The sequence below is a fragment of the Bidens hawaiensis genome, unplaced genomic scaffold (genome assembly GCF_021521415.1).
Source record: "Bidens hawaiensis isolate Kalapana, Puna unplaced genomic scaffold, B.hawaiensis_p1.1 tig00011621_1, whole genome shotgun sequence".
NCBI lineage: Eukaryota > Viridiplantae > Streptophyta > Magnoliopsida > Asterales > Asteraceae > Bidens > Bidens hawaiensis.
In genome coordinates, this window is record NW_027491909.1 from 250,864 (window position 1) to 272,908 (window position 22,045).

At 37.6% G+C, this 22,045-nt stretch overlaps 1 protein-coding gene across 1 annotated transcript; it reads right to left on the reverse strand.

Moving 5' to 3' along the window:
- Positions 1-969: 969 nt before the first annotated feature.
- On the reverse strand, positions 970-1,581 carry LOC143538442 (uncharacterized). Its single transcript, XM_077032007.1, has one exon. The coding sequence runs from the start codon at positions 1,579-1,581 to the stop codon at positions 970-972; it is 612 nt and encodes a 203-aa protein (XP_076888122.1).
- Positions 1,582-22,045: the final 20,464 nt, after the last annotated feature.

Consider the following 22,045-nt stretch of genomic DNA (forward strand, 5'->3'; position numbering starts at 1 on the left):
TATTACACAATAATTTTATTGGAAACTAAAAAATCAAAAACTGAAAGACCGGGGTGGCCCAAACGATCATGCCACGGGTCTTGTGAGATGGAAGCAAATGCAACTGGTTCTTCAGGTGGTGTGACCGGGTAGGTAAGTGGGTAAAGACGACTTGAACTATTATGATGAGATATTATCTTCCCACTCGGGTACTCCTTCATAGAAAAACCATAAGGATCAAAATCAACCGATATATAATTATCAATAGTAAATTTACGAACCGAGATAAGATTTTTGATTATATTTGGTGTGTAAAGGACATCTTTTAAGTGAAGGGTCGGTTTGGTATGGTAGTGTAGTGTGTCCTGATCCAAGGACTGGCATGCGTGCACCGTTACCTACAAAAATCGAGCCAATAGGACAAGAAGACTTAGGATTAGTAATTTTACCTTGGTCACTTGTGAGATGGTCTGATGCACCCGAATCCATGAACCAAGGTGCATTCTCATTGTTAATGTTCATAGCTTGTAATGCTTCACCAATCTGTGTGGGTTGAAGTTGATCAAATTCACCAAGATGGGCATGAGCAGATGATGTGGCAGGCGGATTTGTTTGTTGTTTACTACCACTTGATCCAGAGGCTTGGAAATGATTCCAATTGAGAGGTGAGTTTATCCAAGGTTGAACCCAAACTTGTTGTGTAGGAAATAGGCAGGGTGGTGGGGCCCAATACGCCCAGTTTGGTGGTGTATTGTTTCTAGCAGGAGGTGCAGCCCAATGTGGAAACTAATTTGAACCAGATGGGTTTGTATTGGTTCGTGGAGTCCGGCCTCGGTTCGAACTGGTAGTTGGTTGAGTTTGTTGATGTGGCCTGCGGGTGTTGGTAGGCCGGTTTGAACCCCTTCGACGGTGGATAGGTTGATCATTTTTCTGTGGTTCGTTAGACATAGCAGCAAAGGCGGTCGGAGCGGAATGGTTTTCCCGGGCGGTTTACCTTTGGTATTCTAGTTGAAGCATACTGCAAGCTGTCTCCCACGAGGGAAGACTTTGATTGATGTATGCTCCGAACGTATCATATTCAATCGGCAAACCTCTAACGAGTTGTAACACAAGACGTTGATCACCCACAGGATGATCCACATCATTGAGCTGGTCTCCAAGATCTTTTAATTTTTGACAATAGGATTCAAGAGACGGCATGCTTCTGAGTGTGAGATTATTGAACTCATGCTCAAGTGCAGCGGCTCTTGCCCCTTTATTATTGAGAAATATTTCTCGGACACGAGACCAAGCATCAAGAGCGGTATGATTCGTATCTAAAACACGTACCAACAGGTCGTCCAACAACGTTCCGTAGATCCATTGAAGGATGATTGCATCAATTTCGGACCATGATGCGTATGTAGGATCTTCTTTAGCCGGTGCCCTTATGCCATTAATGTGATTCATGACCTTGTACCCTTGAGCGTGTAGTTGGAACAACTTGACCCATGATGAGTATGATACCTTCAATCCGTCCAGAACCCTTACTTTGCGAGTGATATCAGTAACGGTGTAGAGTGGGTGTAGAGGTTTGTTTGCTTGGTCAGTTTGGTCTCCCATCGTAATAGGAGGCGAGGTGTGATGGTGAATAAAGGGAAAGGCTTGCGGCAGTAGGGGTGTCTGGAAAAAAGTTAATGATGGCGGTAGGATTGAGAAAAGTTAGGCTCTGATTACCGTATTAGTTGGTAACAAACCATGAATCTTTACATTCCATGAACAGGTGATATATACACCAGAATACAACAAACTATCCTCAAAATTAGGAAAGATATATTACAATTCAAATATACAAAATAATTACATTAATAATACCAAATATATTTTGTTAAATATATTGGTCTAATAGATTGTGGTATGGTTTTAGCCGTTTGATTCATTTGATGTGTTTCTAGGGTTTCTGATGTCATTGATGGTGCTTATTCTGCAGGATCAATTAGCATTACGATATGGTTGTTGTTTTGGTCGATTGTTAAAATTCAAACGTAGTTGAGATTTTGACATGATTTGTGGTATGGTTTTAGCCATTGGATTAACTTAAGGTTTAGGGTTTGTTGCAAGTCAGTGTTCAGCCTGCATTGTTTAGAAATTTTGAAAAATATTGTACGCATTACTGAGTGTTTCGTAACAAATATTTTAAAAGTTGTATGACCATTTTTAATATGATTTTTTTGGAACTTTTCTTAGTTCAATAGTCCACAATGAATCAGCAGGATAATTCCAAGTGGCATCATCATCTTGAAAAGTTCAAAGAACTCGTGGGTTGCATTATGGAGTTCCCTTCATCAGAAAATTATTCTAGAGTTTACAAAGATTTTTTGGGTAGTTGCATTCATCAACTAGAGTCTTTAAAGCTAATGACTCTTATTAATGATGATAATGAGACACTAAGATGGCCCCCGGAGTTCATTTGTCCAATATCCTAAAAAGTTATGCAAAACCCAGTAGTAATATTGTCTGGGGAGGTTAGTTTTTATGTTTTAATCATCTTATTTTTCTTTATTTGTCTTCTTATCACACAACTTTTGTGCAAACTTATGAGATGGAATCTATTTATAAATGGTTGCAAGAAAACAAAACTTGCCCCGTCACTAATATGGGAATTGGTGAAGCAAGTATGTTACCAAATGTACTCCAACAAGAGTTGATAATGATATAGTCTTCCAGAAACACGAAACATGGTTCGTTTGTAATCGTATAAAACGATGACACGAAAAGAAAGGAGAAATGAAGCAGAGAGAGAATTTTATTATCTCAGAGTGAATTATTACAATACAAGAAAAAGCAATCCTATATATTTATAAACATGTGCGGCACATATGTTATTTGGCGTATATTTTTGGAAACAAACATATACGTTCACCCCCCTCTTGTTGAAACGTTATATAAACGTTTACGAGCCAAGATCTAGTCACAAATCGATATGTTAACTCGTGTTCACTACGTTAGAGGATGATTACATTACATGATAAAGATACATTATGAGTCTAGAGAGAATCCGGCATGGTAACGGTACAGAAACATAAATATGGCACATATCTCTATGCACATTCACTAGGGAAGGCCTATTTATAGGCAGTCCTCCTCATTCGTTAACATCACTAACGAATAAGGCTTCCCATAGCGAATGACCTCCCATTCGCTAAACATCCTTAGCGAATGGGCATTACTTTAACGAATGAGCCTCCATTCGTTACACAGTAGTAACGAATGAGCTCTTACATTAACGAATATGTCTAGTCTTTAATGAATGAGGCCCATTCGCTAAACATCCTTATAGAGGCAAAACAACCCCTATCCTATTCGAACAGCTGCGGACACCAAATCCGTGCACTTACAGACTCCCCCTTGTCCGTAGCTGTCGAATGCTTTCCAATACTTTAGCATCCAATACTTTAGTCTTCAATACTTTAGCGACGAATACTTTAACATAGAATACGTTAACGACAAATACGTTAAAGTCGAATACTTTAACCGCTAATACTTTAACTGCATATCATCAGCCGTACATCCAACCTACCCCTTGACTGATGATTCTCAGGCTTGTGCAATCAGACAAAATATAACTCTTTGTAAGCAAACCAACAACTTGTAGCTACTCGTATCAGATCTCCCCCTCAAATCAGCATCTCCAGGTGATCATTCTGATCATCCAACTGGCATATGATATGGTTCGATCAAACGAATGAATGAGCAACAAATCATCGGCAATCTGTCGCACCGGTAAAACAAAAATGTCTTTACGTTTAACCTCGTCACACATCTTCACGAACAACCCAATCATTCCACATCTTTCACATCGGTCTTCACTCTCTTGATAACGTCTATCCCAAAATGTAACTCTTTGAAGCTCTTTGGCAACCAATACGCTTGGATGCACTAATGCTTTGGGCATATGATTCAGAGTTCCAACCTTCGTTAATCAAACCCGAACGATCATATTCTTCAATCAGATGACAAGACTCGTATATTCCTCAACAAGATTAACCCATTCAAGAATCGTCCCCTTCAACAGAAGCAATCCGTCGAATACTCGTAGCCAACATAGTCAGGATAAAAGTCCCTCAGAAAGAAGTAAACGGACAAACACTCGTATCCCACATAGTCAGGTTTCAATCTCGAACAAATCAATCACCGATCGAAGAACAAACACAGTCTTGAACTCGGTCAAACATAGCTTTGCAAACATGAATTACCACCCGAATTGCAGTAATTTTTCAAGAAACACTTGCGAAGGTAGAAAGATATCATTCGAATAAACTCATTGAAAGTTTTATCTCCCCATTTTCTTGACAAATTAGGCAAGGTCTTGAACAATTCTTCGAAAATCTTCAATAAACGTCTCGTTAACTTAATCGGTTACTCCCCCTCGGCCCATCGAAATGCGTGAAAAGTCGGCCAGAAAATAATATCACCAAAATTTGCCAGAAGAGTATCCCTCATATTTAAAATATCCCCGAAAAATTTCGTTTAAGAAAATTTTCCGAAAATACTCTTTTTTTTTTTTTAATCTCATACGTTATCCTAGTCTTCATTCGCTACAACAGTAGCACATTCGTCCAGCATCCATCCACATTCGTTACTCTTGAACGAATGGGTCTCATTCGTTAATCTCCATAACAAATGTCTTATACGTTAAACCACATTCGTTACATTTGAACGAATGGGTCTCATTCGTTAACTTATTAACGAATAGCCACATACGTTAAGGATCCTCATTCGTTATGTTGATCTTCATTCGTTAAGCCCGTTAATGAATGAGCTTACACATTAAAACCACTAACGAATGTCTACATACGTTAAACCCTCATTCGTATGAACAGTACACGAATGAGTTTTCATTCGTTAAATTCCAACGAATGTACTCATTCGTTAAGCCTCCGTAACGAATGAGTTTAAAATTAACGAATGGGTTGTTGGCAGTTACTGTAGACGCCGAAAAAACGCGAATCGCCGGAAAATTCTGTTATTTTGCCGGAAAATTCATATTTTCAAGCTGTAACAATGGCAGATTCTTCCAAACATCATAACAAACCACCAAATTACATCCGTATGCTCGGATTTTGATTAGGAACAAGAATTTAACAATCAATTCGTCATTGAAGCACTAAATCTGATCTAATTAGAATCAAACCATAAGTTGATCATCCATGGCGGATTCTTCAATTCATCATAATTAACCATCAGAATACGTTACGTAACTTTGGATTCACATCAGGAACACAATTATATAATCAGATTCATCATTCAATCAATTAATTAGATTCAAATCCGATTAAAACCCGATGAACACGAAGAACACGAACTGTTGCGTATCACGAGCAACCTCTGGCTCTGATACCAATTGTTGAAACGTTATATAAACGTTTACGAGCCAAGATCTAGTCACAAATCGATACGTTAACTCGTGTTCAATACGTTAGAGGATGAATACATCACATGATGAAGATACATTATGAGTCTAGAGAGAATCTGGCATGGTAACGGTACAGAAACATAAATATGAATCATCGAAATAGCATTACGAACTTGATGAACTCATCAATTTCATCAAAAATATACTGAATCGATATTAATTTTAATCTGAAACTTCAAAGCTTTATCCATGGTCATCAATGGCAGATCCCAATCCATCTACCAATTAACCCTCAACACATTACTTAGTTTCAGATTTTGATCAGGAACCAGATTATATCTTCAGTTTCATGATTCATCCACGAAATCATTCCAAATCCGATAAATCTCGATGAACACAAACTGGTACGTATCACGAGCAACTGCCTGCTCTGATACCAACTGAGAATAAATTATACGAACGTTTTACGAGGCTAGGAACTAGTCACAAATCGATACGTTAAGCTTGTGTTCATACATTAATGGAGGATAAGTTACAGAGAGAATCCGGCATGGTAACATTACAATGGATAAATATGGCACAGATCTCTATGCACATTCACTAGGGAAGGCCTATTTATAGGCAGTCCTCCTCATTCGTTAACATCACTAACGAATAAGGCTTCCCATAGCGAATGACCTCCCATTCGCTAAACATCCTTAGAGAATGGGCATTACTTTAACGAATGAGCCTCCATTCGTTACACAGTGGTAACAAATGAGCTCTTACATTAACGAATATGTCTAGTCTTTAATGAATGAGGCCCATTCGCTAAACATCCTTAGCGAATGTGCCTTTATACATTAATATAAAGACTAAACAACCCTTATCCTATTCGAACAGCTGCAGACACCAAATCTGTGCACTTACAGACTCCCCATTTTTCGTAGCTGTCGAATGCTTTCTAATATTTTAGCATCCAATACTTTAACGACGAATACGTTAAAGTCGAATACTTTAACCGCTAATTATTTAACTGCATATCATTAGCCGTACATCCAACCTCCCCCTTGACTGATGATTCTCGGGCTTGTGCGAACAGACAAAATATAACTCTTTTTAAGCAAACCAACAACTTGTAGCTACTCGTATCAGATCTCCCCCTCAAATAAGTATCTCCAGGTGATCATTCCGATCATCCAACTGACATATGATATGGTTCGATCAAACGAATCAATTTGCAGCAAGTCATCGGCTATCTGTCGTGCCGGTAAAGTAAAAATGTCTTTACGTTTAACCTCGTCACACATCTTCATGAACAACCTGATCATTCCACATCTTTCACATCGGTCTTCACCCTCTCGATAACGTCTATCCCAAATTATCACTCTTTGAAGCTCTTCGGCAACCAATACGCTTGGATGCACTAATGCTTTGGGCATATGATTCAGAGTTCCAACCTTTATTAATCAACACCGAACAATCACATTCTTCAATCAGATGACAAGACTCATATATTCCTCAACAAGATTAACCCATTCAAAAATTGTCCCCTTCAACAGAAGCAATCCGCCGAATACTCGTAGCCAACATTGTCAGGATCAAAGTCCCTCAGAAAGAAGTAAACGGACAGACATTCGTATCCCACATAGTCAGGTTTCAATCTCGAACAAATCAATCACCAATCGAAGAACAAACACAGTCTTGAACTCGGTCAAACATAGCTTTGCAAACATGAATTACCACCCGAATTGCAGTAATTTTTCAAGAAATCCTTGCGAAGGTAGGAAGATAACGATCGAATAAGCTCTTTGAAAGTTTTTATCTTCCCCTTTTTTTGACAAATTAGGCAAGGTCTTGAACAATTCTTCGAAAATCTTCAAGAAAATTCTCGTTAACTTAATCGGTTACTCCCCCTCGGCCCATCGAAATGCGTGAAAAGTCGGCCGGAAAATATATCACCAAAATTTGCTAGAAGAGTATCCCGCATATTTAGAATATCCCCAAAAAATTTCGTTTAAGAAAATTTTCCGAATCTCATACGTTATCCTGGTCTTCAATCGCTACAACAGTAGCACATTCATTAAACATCCGTCCACATTCGTTACTTCTTGAACAAATGGTTCTCATTCGTGAACCCTATAACGAATGACTTATACTTTAAACTCACATTCGTTACCCTTGAACGAATGGCTTATACGTTAAATCACATTCGTTAAATTCTTAGCGAATGTTTCATTAGCGAATGTCTCATACGTTAAATCCCTCACATTCGTATGAACAGTACATGAATATGATCTCATTCGCATGAACAGTTAACGAATGGTCTCCTTACGAATGAAGCTCTTCACATTCGTTAACCCTTTAACGAATGAGCTCATTCGTTAATCTCCCGTAACGAATGAGTTTTAAATTAACGAAAGAGCTGTTGGAGCAGTTACTGTAGCCCCCTCGCCGGAAAATACACTCATCGGAAAAACGATTTCCATGGCCGGAAAACGCAAATCTTCATTTAAACTTCAAATTAACATCTCAGATTCATCATGAATCATCGAAATAGCATTCCGAACTTGATGAACTCATCAATTTGTGACATTTGAACCAAAACAAGGTACACCTCAGTACGTAATTACCGATTAGGCAAATAAACGCATTTTGCGTAACAAACGAACGATTAACCGAACGGGTCGGGTTATGACCCAGATATCTCGGGGGGGCATTTATAGGTGATATACGATCTATACAAGCTAAAATATTAGAAATATGGTCTTAGTTTGATAGCAAACAAGTTAAACGAAAACATGCTCGTTTAACCACCCGCTATAGATTTAAACGCGAAAGATAATTACAAACCAAGCATTGTATCATCCGTTAAGCCGAAAAAGACTTACCAAACACTTATTTGAAATGTTTAAAGTGATCCGTGAAAATATTTTTTATTTTTACAAACATATAGTATGTTTTTATAATTTTACACAAAACTAGCCGAAAAACACTCGTTTTCGTGCTGTTTAACGCACCCAATAAGTTTTTCGCGCCAAAAACCTAACCCGAACTAAATTTGGACCGGGCTTTTCGTGTTTGGGCTGGAGAAACCAGATCATTGGGCCAAAACAGCCCATAGGGGGCCCATAAGGAATCCCGGCCGCAGCCGCCACCCTCCCTCTTTGTTATCTTTCACATTTAAACTAGATTCAATCCATTTTTAACATCATTTATTGAAAATTCTGGACACACCTTCTTCAACAGCCAAAAACTCAAGAAACCCTAAGGTAAACAACTTAAATAAGCTACTTTTACACTTGTTTAAACTTGTTTAATACCATAAAAACATGTCTTGGTTACTAAAAATCATTCCTAACCGTGTAAAAATCCTAAAAATGGTCCATAAACATGTTTTGATCATCAACACGGTAAGGAACCTGTTTTGATAGTTTTTTTTGGCCATGAACACGGATGAAAGGGTTGAAACGGCGTTTTTACGGTTCAAAAGTTCGTTTTTGTGCACTAGCCGAAACCCTAACTTAAGGGCTGTTATGTTGATGAAATATTGCTTGGTTTGTGATATAGGACTTGTACCTAGCTTTCTTAGAAGCACAAGTAGGGATGGCAACGGGGCGGTTTCGGGGAGGGGAATGCCAATCCCATACCCGCCCCGGTTTATAAAACACATTACCAAAACCGTCTAAAAACCCGCGGGGACTAAACGGGGAATCCCCATCGGGGATTCGGGGAAAACCGCGGGTATTCGGGGAACCCGTCTAGCATAAATGGTTTTTAAACGGGCTAAATTCCCCGTGGGGATCCCCATTTAACCGTCGGGTTCACCGTTTAAAACCCGATTGTAAGAAAATGATACAAAATTACAATACAATATTAATACACAAAAAGTTCAATATCCAAACACATTACACATACAAAAGACATTATTAATACATAAAAATGTTTATTTCTCCCATCACAACGGAAATTAACTTCATGATTGATCCTTCTTACACGTCCATACCGCACCCATTCAACCATTCAAACACTTGTCACGCCGGATTGCTATGATAATCAAACATTAACATATTAATTGGAAACTATATAAGAATCAATGTTAAACCATATTAAAATGTAAACGATAAACCATATATATATGTATTACCTCAATACCATCGTCACAATCATATTCAATAGTTTGGCAATATGCCTCGGATTCTTCTGAACAAGTTGCTATATTCATATCACAAAAGTCAAAAGTTTATATAGTAGCTAAGTTAAAAATAAAAAATAAAATGTTTGTTTACCTTTAATTTCATTCAACAACCAACTTTGGGCGCACATTAACGCTTCCAATGTTTTTGGATGAAGACGGCTACGATGTGGACTTACCAATCTACCACTTGTACTAAAAGCGGACTCGGAAGCAACGGTAGATATTGGAATCGCCAATATATCTCGAGCAATCTTTTGCAACCTTGGGTACTTGACACCATTTGTTTTCCACCAAGCTAAAAGGTCAAATTTAGAAATGCATATATCATTTCTAAATAAATAATAAATAATATATTATATATAAATATAAAAATTATATTTAATTAAACGGGTTTTAAACGGGTATACGGGGCGGGTATACGGGGCGGGTACAGGCTATACCATACCCGCCCCGAACCCGATTAACTTAAACGGGGAAACCCCGAACCCGGACCCGTCCCCGATTAAGTGTCCCCGAACCCACCCCGTTCGGGGCGGGTTTCGGTTTTCCCCATCGGGTTTGGTTTTTTTTGCCATCCCTAAGCACAAGAACCTGAAAACTTGATTAAAAGGTCGGAAACGAGCCAAACCCGCTAAGGTAATGCCGAAACACTCGCTTACGGGCTATTTAGGTTAAGGTTGTGATGTGCATATTGTTAGGACTTGAAATTTTTCAGGAACATTAGGGACCATGTCAATGAGTCCCTGTTCAAATTTGGTAATTTTTCGACCATCCGAGAATATTTGGCAAATTTATTACCGAATTAGGATGTTTATTTGGGAAAATAGCTAAAATACTTCAAAAATTATGAAAATTTTCTGGGAACTCATATTTGATGTATTATGATCACATATGAATTTTGGGATCATTTGGAGAAGTTTAAAGGTGTTTTGTTTATTTGCGTTCGTGTGAATTTTTATAGCCAAATTTGGGCCGAAAAGAATAACGCACGAACTTTTTACATTCTGGAATTGATACAAGTTGATTTGGGACATGATTTGAGCATTCAGGAATTTTTGTGGAATTTTTGGAAATTGTTTGGGATAAACGGACGATTTTCGGGCGAAATATAGCTGATAAAATGAATTTTTATAAATTAATAAATCAGTAAATAATTCCAGAAATATTTTTATAAAAATCTACATATTTTAATTGTTGGTGCATGATGTCAGTAGTTCAGTGTCTAGTGTCTGTAATCGCGTTTGTAATGTTTTATGTTTTGTATAAGCGAAGTTGCTAACAAGTTCGCTGATATGGGCGAACTTGTTAGTCAAGCGAAGTTAGTGACAACTTCGCCTGAACATGCCAGGCGAAGTTGTCGTGATTATATAAGCCATCTGTTACGGCTTATTAATCATTCATTCAGTTTTCCAGTTTTCGTGTATTCGAGAGAGAGAGAGTCTGTAATCAAGTGATCTTCGTATAAGGTGTTTAAGGTTGGTATACAACGTGTTTGATTATCGTGTGTTAATCGTATTGTTTTCTATACTCGTAACGTCTAACGTAGGGATTCCGCACCTGCGTAGTGCGTGATATCTCGTGTAGATCCGGCTGGGAACCTACATTAATTGATAAGTGGCTAAATTTTCATAATTTAATGATTAACGGTTAATTAATTATGCTAATTTGAATATTAAATAAATTCAGTTTTTATAACAACCTGCAAGTTCGCGTCTAACGAACCTTCGGGAATATCAAAACACCAAGAGTGATCAAAAATCATATTTTTTGATTAATTAAGTAAAAAGGAACTTTTCTATGAGAAACCTGGACAATCCGGGTGGATTGTGCGCGTTTCTTCTCAAATCAAACTAAATAAACGGAAACGGGCCCCGTGGCTAATCCGGGACCCCAGTATGTGATCCTTCTTTATAACTTAATCATTTTATTAACCAATACATTTACCCAAGCTTATTTTCCCATAACTATTTTCTGAACGCGTAAACGAGCAACTTGGCCCAGCTGGGAAAACGGGAATCTGAGCCAAGTTCGGTTTTAAGTATTAGACATTGAACAACATCACAACCTAAGCCTATTGCCACTTTCTGGGCATTCCAACTATACCCATATTAGTTATACAGCCCAGTTTAGTATTGAGATTATAATAATATTAAAGTATTAATATTATTATAATATTGATTATAGGAACTACTGATAGCGGACCGAACAAACCACGAGCCGATACAGTTCTGAATATCTACTAAACCATGAGTTTCATGACCCCACTTTTAAACTGTTTTACGAACTTTTGGGGTGAAAAGCATGTTTGATTATATCTGTATACTTATCTGAAACATGTGATGATGTGAATTATCTAAGTGCTAATACACGAAAGTCCCCACGATCACAGTGATTAACTTCGAGCCGGTAGCTTGTGAATAGTACTATTGGTTTGACAAACCCAAACGGAGCCGGCACGGTTTGCCGAGACACCAAAACCGTTTGCACATGACCATAAATTTTACGAACCAGCTATGTAGTGTTAGACATAGCTACCGGGGCATGTTGTGGGCGGAAAGGGGCCACAGTGGTTGATTGAGCGTGAGAAATGGAGGCACGCAGCACGAACAGTCCAGGCTTCACTGTAGCTTAGCATAATTACATCACATACATCATTTACATACATACATACTTACTTCATGATTACAACTGTTGACTTGTGAATACTCATTACTGTTTTCATGAAACTCGTGAAACTCACCAACTCTAGTAGTTGACCCATTTTAAACTGTTTTTCAGGTGTACCTAAATCGGAATGATTGGGTGATCTGTCACTTGCCTGAAGTGTGTGGTTGATGCTACGTGAATAGAAGTAAGGGCAATAGTAGTAAGAATGTATAGTTAACGAACTAGTTTTGTTTGTGTCGCCTAGATTGTAAAACAATGATAGAACAAAGAAATGTAATATATTGTAAATTAGTTTGTAATGTTTCTTTATAAACAATGTGTTGATATCAGAGGTGTCTGTTACATTCCCGTTTTACGCTTCCGCATTGTGCTAGTCGGGGTGTGACACAATTTCATCAAAAATATACTGAATCGATGTTAATTTTAATCTGAAACTTCAAAGCTTTATCCATGGTCATCAATGGCAGATCCCAATCCATCTACCAATTAATCATCACAATCCATTACTTAGTTTCAGATTTTGATCTTAGTTTCATGATTCATCCACGAAATCATTCCAAATCCGATAAATCTCGATGAACACAAACTGGTACGTATCACGAGCAACTGCCTGCTCTGATACCAACTGAGAATACGTTATACGAGCCAAGATCTAGTCGCAAATCGATACGTTAGGTCGTGTTCATTCAATACGTTAATGGAGATCAATACATTAAGCCTGGTGAGAATCCGGCAGCATAACGTTACAGAGGATAAATAGGGCACAGATCTCTCTGCACATTCACTAGGGAATGCCTATTTATAGGCAGTCCTCCTCATTCGTTAACATCACTAACGAATAAGGCTTCCCATAGCGAATGACCTCCCATTCGCTAAACATCCTTAGCGAATGGGTATTACTTTAGCGAATGTGCCTTTATACATTAATATAAAGACTAAAAAACCCCTATCCTATTCGAACAGCTGCAGACACCAAATCCGTGCATTTACAGACTCCCCCTCGTCTCGAGCTCTTTATCATACTTTAGCGTTGAAACATCTTTGTCTTCCAATCAACGCAGCTATGAATCTTGTATGCGTAACAGACACGAACAACCCTCTGAAACTGCATTGCAAGATCATAATCCTTTACATTAGCGAATCTGATCTGACTTGTGAATAATGCGTCGTTGTCAGAATTAGATAGATTGACCAGCCACATCGGATCAATTACACGTAACGTCTTCGTGCGTGAACCCTGGCCATAAACAATAACCGTTTCAACTGTACGATTATCATAATACCAATAATTAAATGAGGTGAAGAGACTCTGAGGGAATATCTTCATCGGAACCCTCTTCATCGTCTTCGGCGGCTTCACTATTAAGATTAACTTCCTCCATCCCTTGCGTGCATCTATCTCGTCAATATATTTGTGTGTCGGCACCTAAGGCTGGAAGAATTTGAAACCAAAGCGGGTTTCATGCAATAACTGCCAATAGAACCAGCTAGCCCATTTATCATCTCCACGATTAACAAACGGACGATTAGCTAAGGTTCGTACATCCCATCGAGGCATAGATAAAATTTCGTGTGGGCGTTTGAAATAATAAATACCGTGCTCCCACTTAACGATATATACTTTAAGCATTCTCATTCGTTAAATGTTTAAACGAATGTCTTCCATTCGTTATGCACAACGGAAACGAATGTCTATATAGCGAATGAGATAACTCATTCGTTATATTTAAATAACGAATGGCTTTACATTCGTTAAACATGTTAACGAATCACCAAACCTCCTTAACGAATGAGAAAAATAATTTCTCATTAAGGAATTAAATAATCCTTATAAACCAAATTAGGGTTTTCAAATGAATTAAATTAATCAATTAAATCCAAATTAGGTTTTAATTGTATACATTAAAATTCCTGATCAACAAGTATCGGTACTGATTAACTTAAACGGATTTTTACGTTAAAACATCAATTGTTACCAATTGAAAATACGTTAAACACGATTTAACTTAAAACTTTTGGGGATAAATCTTTTTCTTTTTCTTTTGAATTTATTCGCTAGCTTGGTAAATCGAAACTAAAGCAGAATTGAAAAGAAAGAAAAATCTTTTTGAATTTTCGAAAATTTTCAAATAACAAATAACGAAAAACATTAAACGACTAAACTATTAAAGCAATACATATTTTTGTGAGTTGAGCAGGGAATCATGTTGACGAAAATGTCAGTAAGTAACACTTCAATTTCAATGGTTATTATACACGTAACCCAACGATGATTGCAGATATAATTGTCCTTTTAAACTTTTCACAGACTTGTCGGAAACTTTACGATATGCTTTAATTTGGTTCAATTAGGCACAAAACCATATGTGGACCCCATCAATCAGATATAACATTTCTATCTCTTATACAGTGAATATCACATGTACGTTTTTTCTTTTTGATTTTCCAAATTTTCCAAATTTTGATTAAAAAGAAAATAAAGCAGAAGGTTAAAATTTTCTCTTAAGGTCGGTATGACTACACGCAAATAAGGTTCCATTTTAACAAAATAAAACGATAAAAATAAGCTGAAATTACATAAAATCTTAACTCTCAATTCGGATAATACCGTATTATCGCGCGGAAAAAGTCCAAGATTTTATACGAAACACCAAGTAAAATAAAGCAGAATACCCAAATATTAACCCTCAGGTCGGATAATCTTATCACGCAGAAGAGGATCCAATATTTGAATAAAAATAAAGTTGAATTTCCTTGCAAAATAAAATAAAAACAAAGCAGAATTTTCTTCAAAAATGAAAGCATGCACACACAGTAATTATTTTGACTTTTGACTTTTCTTTAAATCAGATATAGTATCAATCTTTCAAGATGTACTTCCACTAGGTTCGGCATTCATTATCTTTATATCTTATCAGTTCCTATATAGTCTGTCAAGCCTATCTTTGCATATCATATTGCTGGCCTTACGGTAATTTTTAATCTAGTTTATCCATGTACTAGATCAATCCCCTCAATGTACTATCATTTTCCTTTTTTGCTTCAAAACTCAATTTTGAGGAGCATTTATCAATGTTTTTGGATTTTTCAATATTTGAATGTTTTTGGAGTTTATAGAATTTTTCTGTACAAACGAAAACACAATATTTTTGTATTTTTCTATTTTCTCCCCCTAAAAACAGTAAAAATTGAAATAACATAAAAAAATGATCTAACCAAGCTTTTGAATTTCTGTGAAAGATTATAAACCGTTTATACCAAGCAAGTATTGAAAACGCGTTTTGTCAAAAGCTTTGGTATAAAGGTCAGCCTTTTGAAACTCCGTATGAATTTTATCAATTGATATTAATTTCTTTTCATAGCAATCACGTATAAAGTGATAACGGATTTCAATATGTTTTGTTTTTGAATGTTGAACCGGATTTTTGGTGATAGAGATTGCAGCAGAATTATCAATAAAAATAGGAGTAGTAAGAAACTTCAAACCATAATCTCGCAAATGTTGCTGGATCCAGAGAACCTGTGAACAGCAACTCGAGGCTGCCACATACTCCGCTTCGGCTGTTGAAGTTGAGACCATTGTCTGCTTCTTACACTGCCATGAAACAAGCCGGTTTCCTAAGAATTGACATCCCGCCATTTTCAATTTGAAATTGATCTTGCAACCTCCATAGTCCGAGTCCGTAAAGGCGGTGAGACCGAACTTATCGTCTTTGGGGTACCATAACCCGATGTCTGGAGTTCCCCTCAGATAATGTAAGATACGCCTTACTGCCGCCAGGTGAGTCACTCGGGGACTCGATTGAAAACTAGCGCACAAACAGACAGCAAACATAATGTCCGATCGAGAAGCAGTCAAATACATGAGTGATCCAATCATAGCTCGATATAGGGTCGGATCTACGGTATCCTCCAATTCATCCGGTGAAAAATTGTGACCCACGAGAAGAGGAGTAAAGGAAATTTTGCCATCGGATATCTTGAATCGGCTCAAGACATCGTTCATATATTTTGTCTAATGGATAAAGATCCCAGCGTCAGACTGGTGAACTTGCAAACCCATAAAGAAACTCATTTCTCCCATCGAACTCATCTCGAATTTTGTCTGCATCGTTTTCTCGAATTCTTTGCATAAACTATCGTTTGTCGAACCAAAAATAATATCGTCCACGTAAATTTGGACGAGGAGCAGATCATCACCCATATTCTTGTAAAATAACGTACAATCCGCAGTTCCCCTCTTGAATCCACTTTCAATCAGATGGTCAGCCAACGTGCTGTACCAGGCTCTCGGGGCCTGATGCAAACCATACAGAGCTTTGTTTAAACGGTAAACACGCTCAGGAAAGTCTGGATCCTCGAAGCCAGGAGGCTGTTTCACGTACACTTCTTCATGAATTACTCCGTTCAAGAATGCCTATTTCACATCCATTTGATAAATTTTGAAGTTTTTGTAGGTTGCATAGGCAAGAAAGATTCGTATAGCCTCTAGTCGTGCCACCGGAGCATACACTTCTGTATAATCTATGCCTTCCTGTTGATTGTAACCAAGAACGACCAATCGCGCCTTATTTCGCACGATAACCTCACGGTCGTCCTTCTTGCACTTAAAAACCCATTTTGTAGGAATCGTCTTTTTAACGCGATCGGGTTTGTCGATTAAGTCCCATACACCCAGTCTAACAAACTGTTGCAGCTCCTCCTGCATAGCTTCAACCCATGATGGTTCCTTGAGTGCCATTGCGACACTTTTCGGTTCTATCTGTGATAGAAAGCAGGTGTATTGTGCGATACTAAGAATACCCGAAGAGTGCAAATTCGCATAAGCACAAACAATAGAATCCTCAGTAGGAGATACATTATGATCAGATTAATCATCACATATGTTAGCCAATTGGTGCCTTGTGCGAACCCCGTCGTTCACATCACCAATTATCTGATCCTGTGGATGTTGCGAATGAATCCGTAAAGTAGGATTCGCAGGAACAGATACATTATCTCTCAAATTGGTGATATTCTCCGCCGTAGTGTCTAAAGAGACAGATGATGAATCATCACTGATTAGAATAGGCTCGGTAGTCTCTTGAACTTCATCTACCATTACAAATGATGAATCAACAAACTCAGCATCATCGGAAAATTTAGAAACATCGTTTGACATTTCAGATACATTAGGAGAGTCACTTGCATCAACCGAGGAAAACCTTGGACTTGGAAGACATTGGTCCTCCAAATACGATCTAACGAGATCTTCAGGTATGTCATTAACTGTTGATGTAAATGAATTAAATAATCGATTGTAGTCGAACATCCAATCGGGTCCTGTACCAGTTGGTGGAGTCGTATAACTTTGACAATCAACGTGATACCATTCCTCCACGCAACCAGAAGAAAGATTGAAAATCCGCTTCTTCGGAGAGTTATAACCCAAGAAATAACCCTCAAAAGCTTTCTCATCGAACTTTCCAACGTCTTTCTTCAACACAGTACATGGACACCCAAATGGTTCCAAATACTTTAAGTTCGGCTTACAATTATGTAGAAACTCGTAACTAGTCTTCTTGAGCTTCTTTACCGTTAGTACGCGATTCAATGTGTAGCAAGCGGTATTCACAGCTTCGTTCCAGAATTGAACAGGTAGCTTTGAATCAGCCAGCATTGTACGTGCAGCTTCAATCAGCGTACGGTTCTTTCGTTCAGACACCACATTCTGTTGAGGAACATAAGGTGCACTGAATTCCCGATGAATTCCTTTCTGTATATAGAAGAAATCCAATACTTTATTCCTGAACTCAGTTCCATTGTCACTACGAATTCGTCTCACTTTCAGTTTGTAAAGTGATTCGATCTTTGTAATAAGGTTATGAATTAGCATAGGAGTTTGATCTTTCGAGCCCATAAATAACACTCACGAGTAACGAGAGAAATCATCTGTCACAACCAAACAATAAAAATCTCCAGCAGTGCTAGCACGGTTCACTAGACCAAAGAGATCCATATGAAGTCGTTACAGAGGAGTAACGATATCGTTTAGTGATTTGGTTGGGTGTGATTTCTTCATTTGTTTCCCCTTCTTGCATGCGACGCAATGATCATTAAATTTGAAGTTCTTGAGGGACACTTCATTCACTAAATCATTTGTCATCAAAAAGTTCATTTTTCTTAAGTGAATGTGTCCCATGCGTCTATGCCAAAGAATAGAATCTTTCTCCGTTGTTTTAGACACGAAGCAAGTAGATGAGGGCAAAACTTTGACATCGTAACTCATGTCAAGTACATAAATATCATTTGATCGAGGTGATCGCATGACAACCATGTCTTCTGGAATTATGTATCCCGGTTGAAGAATAACAAATCTGTGAAACACTCAACAGATTGTGATCCACCTTTTCACAATAATTAACCTTTTCAAAAGTTATTCTACCGTTTGAAACTTCCCCTTCTTTTGTAATCATTCCTCCTTGATTACCAGAAAATGCCACATAACCCCCTTGAATATCTTTAATGTTGTTCAGAAGGTCTAGGTTGCCGGTTATATGCCGAGAACATCCGCTATCCAATATCCATTTTTGACTTGATACGGACCTAGATGTACCCTGCACAAACAAGTAAAATGATTAGTTCAAAAAGGCAGCCCAAGCCTTAGTCTTGGGCTCTTCCTTTGAAACTTTTGGAGAACTTAATAATTTAACACACGTATTCGGTACTTGAGAATAAGTGGCAGTTTTCTTAGTTTTCTTCTTAAGATAACCATCACGGATTCTTTCCGAATCTGTGTTTGAACAGATGGGTTGAGCACGATCAACACATGTGTTCAATACATTAAGTGCATCAACCCGAATTACTTTCCTCGGATTGATGTTTGAATACATTATCATAGAATCATCAACTTGATTTTTCTTTGTGTTTGAAAAAGATTTAGTCTTGCAAGTTTAATAATCTTTGATATTGTCGATCTTTGCTTTGCATCGTCTTGAAACGTGACCCGGTTAACCACACTTGAAACACAGTCGAGAGGCTAAACTTTGTTGTGATGATGTATCGGTTGGTTGTGATATCAAAGTTTTAAGATCATCAGATTTAGGTGTCTCAAAAGTGGCCTTCTTCGATGACTCATGTTTTAAACCCTTCTTCGTTTTGTAAAATTCAAGATTTGTCAAATTTGATGAATTTTCCAAACCTGACGATTTTATGAATTTTATAGGTTTGAAAACATTTGTTTTTTGTTTTTGAACATTACTAGTTTTTGATTGAAAGAATTTCTTCTCAAGTTCAGTCATTTTAGTAGTTTCATCTTGAAATACACTTTCAATCAATTCTGGTTTAAGAAGATTCAATGGAACTTCTTTGTCTGAGAACACTTTTGAGAGACCTTTTAATTTAAATACTTTTTCAGTTGAAGGTTTCAGTGGAGGATTAATGAATCGCATTAATTCCTCATTAGACACTGAAAGCTTGTCTGTGGAAGTTACATTAACATGTTCCTTTGGAATTAATTTAGGAATATCCTTAGGAACACGTGTATTGTTTGAAGAAACACTTGAGGATTTTGCACCATAAACAGCTTTTTCAAAATCTTCTGGTTCACACAGAATGTGATTGTCAATTGGAATGTCCTTATTTTTAACAATCACATTTGTTTCAGTCAGCTCCTCGATTGAACCGTCCATTTCATTTTTGGTAAACACCTTTTTGCTTTCAATATTAATTGGTTCACGAGTCGGTTCAAATGAATCAACATTTTCAGGTTTATCAGTAGGCATATTTAAAGAATTTTCTGCCTTAGAAATGCTACTGTAATCCTGATTAAATGGAGGAGGAATTTCGACGTATCCCAAACCTGCTTTTCCGTTCTTTTTATGTGAATGATTAACCTCGATTATTTCATTCAACAGAAAAGAAGAATCTCTAAATTTACTAAATTTATGATTTAATTTCATTTTTTCTTGTTCGAGATTGGAAATGCAAGTACGAAGACGAAGAATCTCCTTTAAATGTTGATCCACTTCAATAATTTTACAATAAACCTTTGCTTTAAGATCATGATTACTATATGATAATTTCTGAATTTTCAGATTAGCTTGCTCAAGCAATTTTGTCTTTTGCTTATAACATTCCTTGATCGTAAAGTAATCATTAGTAAATGTATTGTTTTGAGTTAATGCTGTTTCAAGTTTGGCTTTTAACACAGCACACTCAGAACAATCCACCATTATTGATGCAGGTTCATTTACATTAATTTGAGGTATAGGACCTACCTCATCAATCTTAGCCATGCAGGCATAAGATTCAGTTTTCTCAGGAGTTGATTCTGGTTGAGATGACAGAGATTGATCACTGTCAGTCTCCGAGTCAGATGAATCACTACTCTCCAATACATTATCGCTACTGGCATCCTCAAAATTCTTCACAGGCTCAACGATAGCAACGTTTGCCTGGTTTCCCAATAAATGCTGAGACCAATCAACTCCGTCATTTACCAATAAAGCTTGAGTAACGGGAGATTTGTCTTGATCACCAGAGCCAGTAGTGTTACTTTTATCTCCTCCAGATGAAGACTTTGTAGAAGAACGGTCAGAATTGTGTGAGCCAGAATAATCTTTCCTCGGCTTGTCACACTCTTTGGCAAAGTGGCCAAATTCACTACAATTATAACACTTGACTTTTAACTTATCAAACCCAACCCTTTTGTTCAACGTGGGAAGATCTTTTCCCGTTCGTTGCATGAATCTTTTAACCTTTCGAACAATCATGGCCATGTTCCACTTCAAATCCATAAGCTCAAGATCATCTGGGTCGATTTAATCGTAGTCCTCATCTGTGAGATCGCTCGTAGTAATCTTACTTCCCACCAGTTGTTCATATGAAGTCATGAACGCACATACAAAAGCGAACTGTTGTTCAACTTCTTGTAAATTAACCTTGGATAAGCTTGATGTATGAGCATTTGAGTTGCCAGTTGCACCACTCGCCATGAAACATACATTATGGGGACTGTTTACGTGAATGAGCTCTTACATTAGCGAACATGTCTAGTCTTTAACGAATGAGGCCCATTCGCTAAACATCCTTAGCAAATGTGCCTTTACATTAATATAAAGACTAAACAACCCCTATCCTATTCGAACAGCTGCGGACACCAAATCCGTGCACTTACACCTCTCAACTGGGAGGTTGAGAATACCTGAACTTGCATAGAAGCTCGTGAAAATGAGGTCCTGGTAAGCTCTTTGTAAAAATATCAGCAAGTTGATCTTTCGTGTTTGTATGTACTAAAGTCACGAGGCCTTCTTGTAACTCCTCACGAACAAAATGACAAATCAATTTCAATGTGCTTAGTCTAGTCAAGAATGACAAGATTCTGCACAATATAGATTGCAGCATGACTGTCACATTTAAGGGTGACAGAAGTAATGTTAGGAACATGAGTAATGTTAGGAACATTGAACTCCGAGAGAAATCTTGTCAACCATGCAAGTTCAGCAGTCACGTGTCGAAGAGATCAGTATTCGGCTTCAGCAGAGCTCTGATACCATGTAATCGTATAGAACGATGACACGAAAAGAAATGAAAAATGAAATAGAGAGAATTTTATTATCTCATAATGAATTCTTATATTACAAGAAAAATCAATCCTCTATATAGTGTGTAACATACACGCCACATAATATATGTGGCGTATATGGTTGGAAACAAGCATATACATTCACACCGTTTAAGTACTCCCTCACCAAAGAGAATCTGAAACAAGAGGAAAAGTATAAACTCTCACTGTTGTTAGGCAACGTTTAATCGACCGACAAATCTGCTCCTCGGGCGAGAGCTGC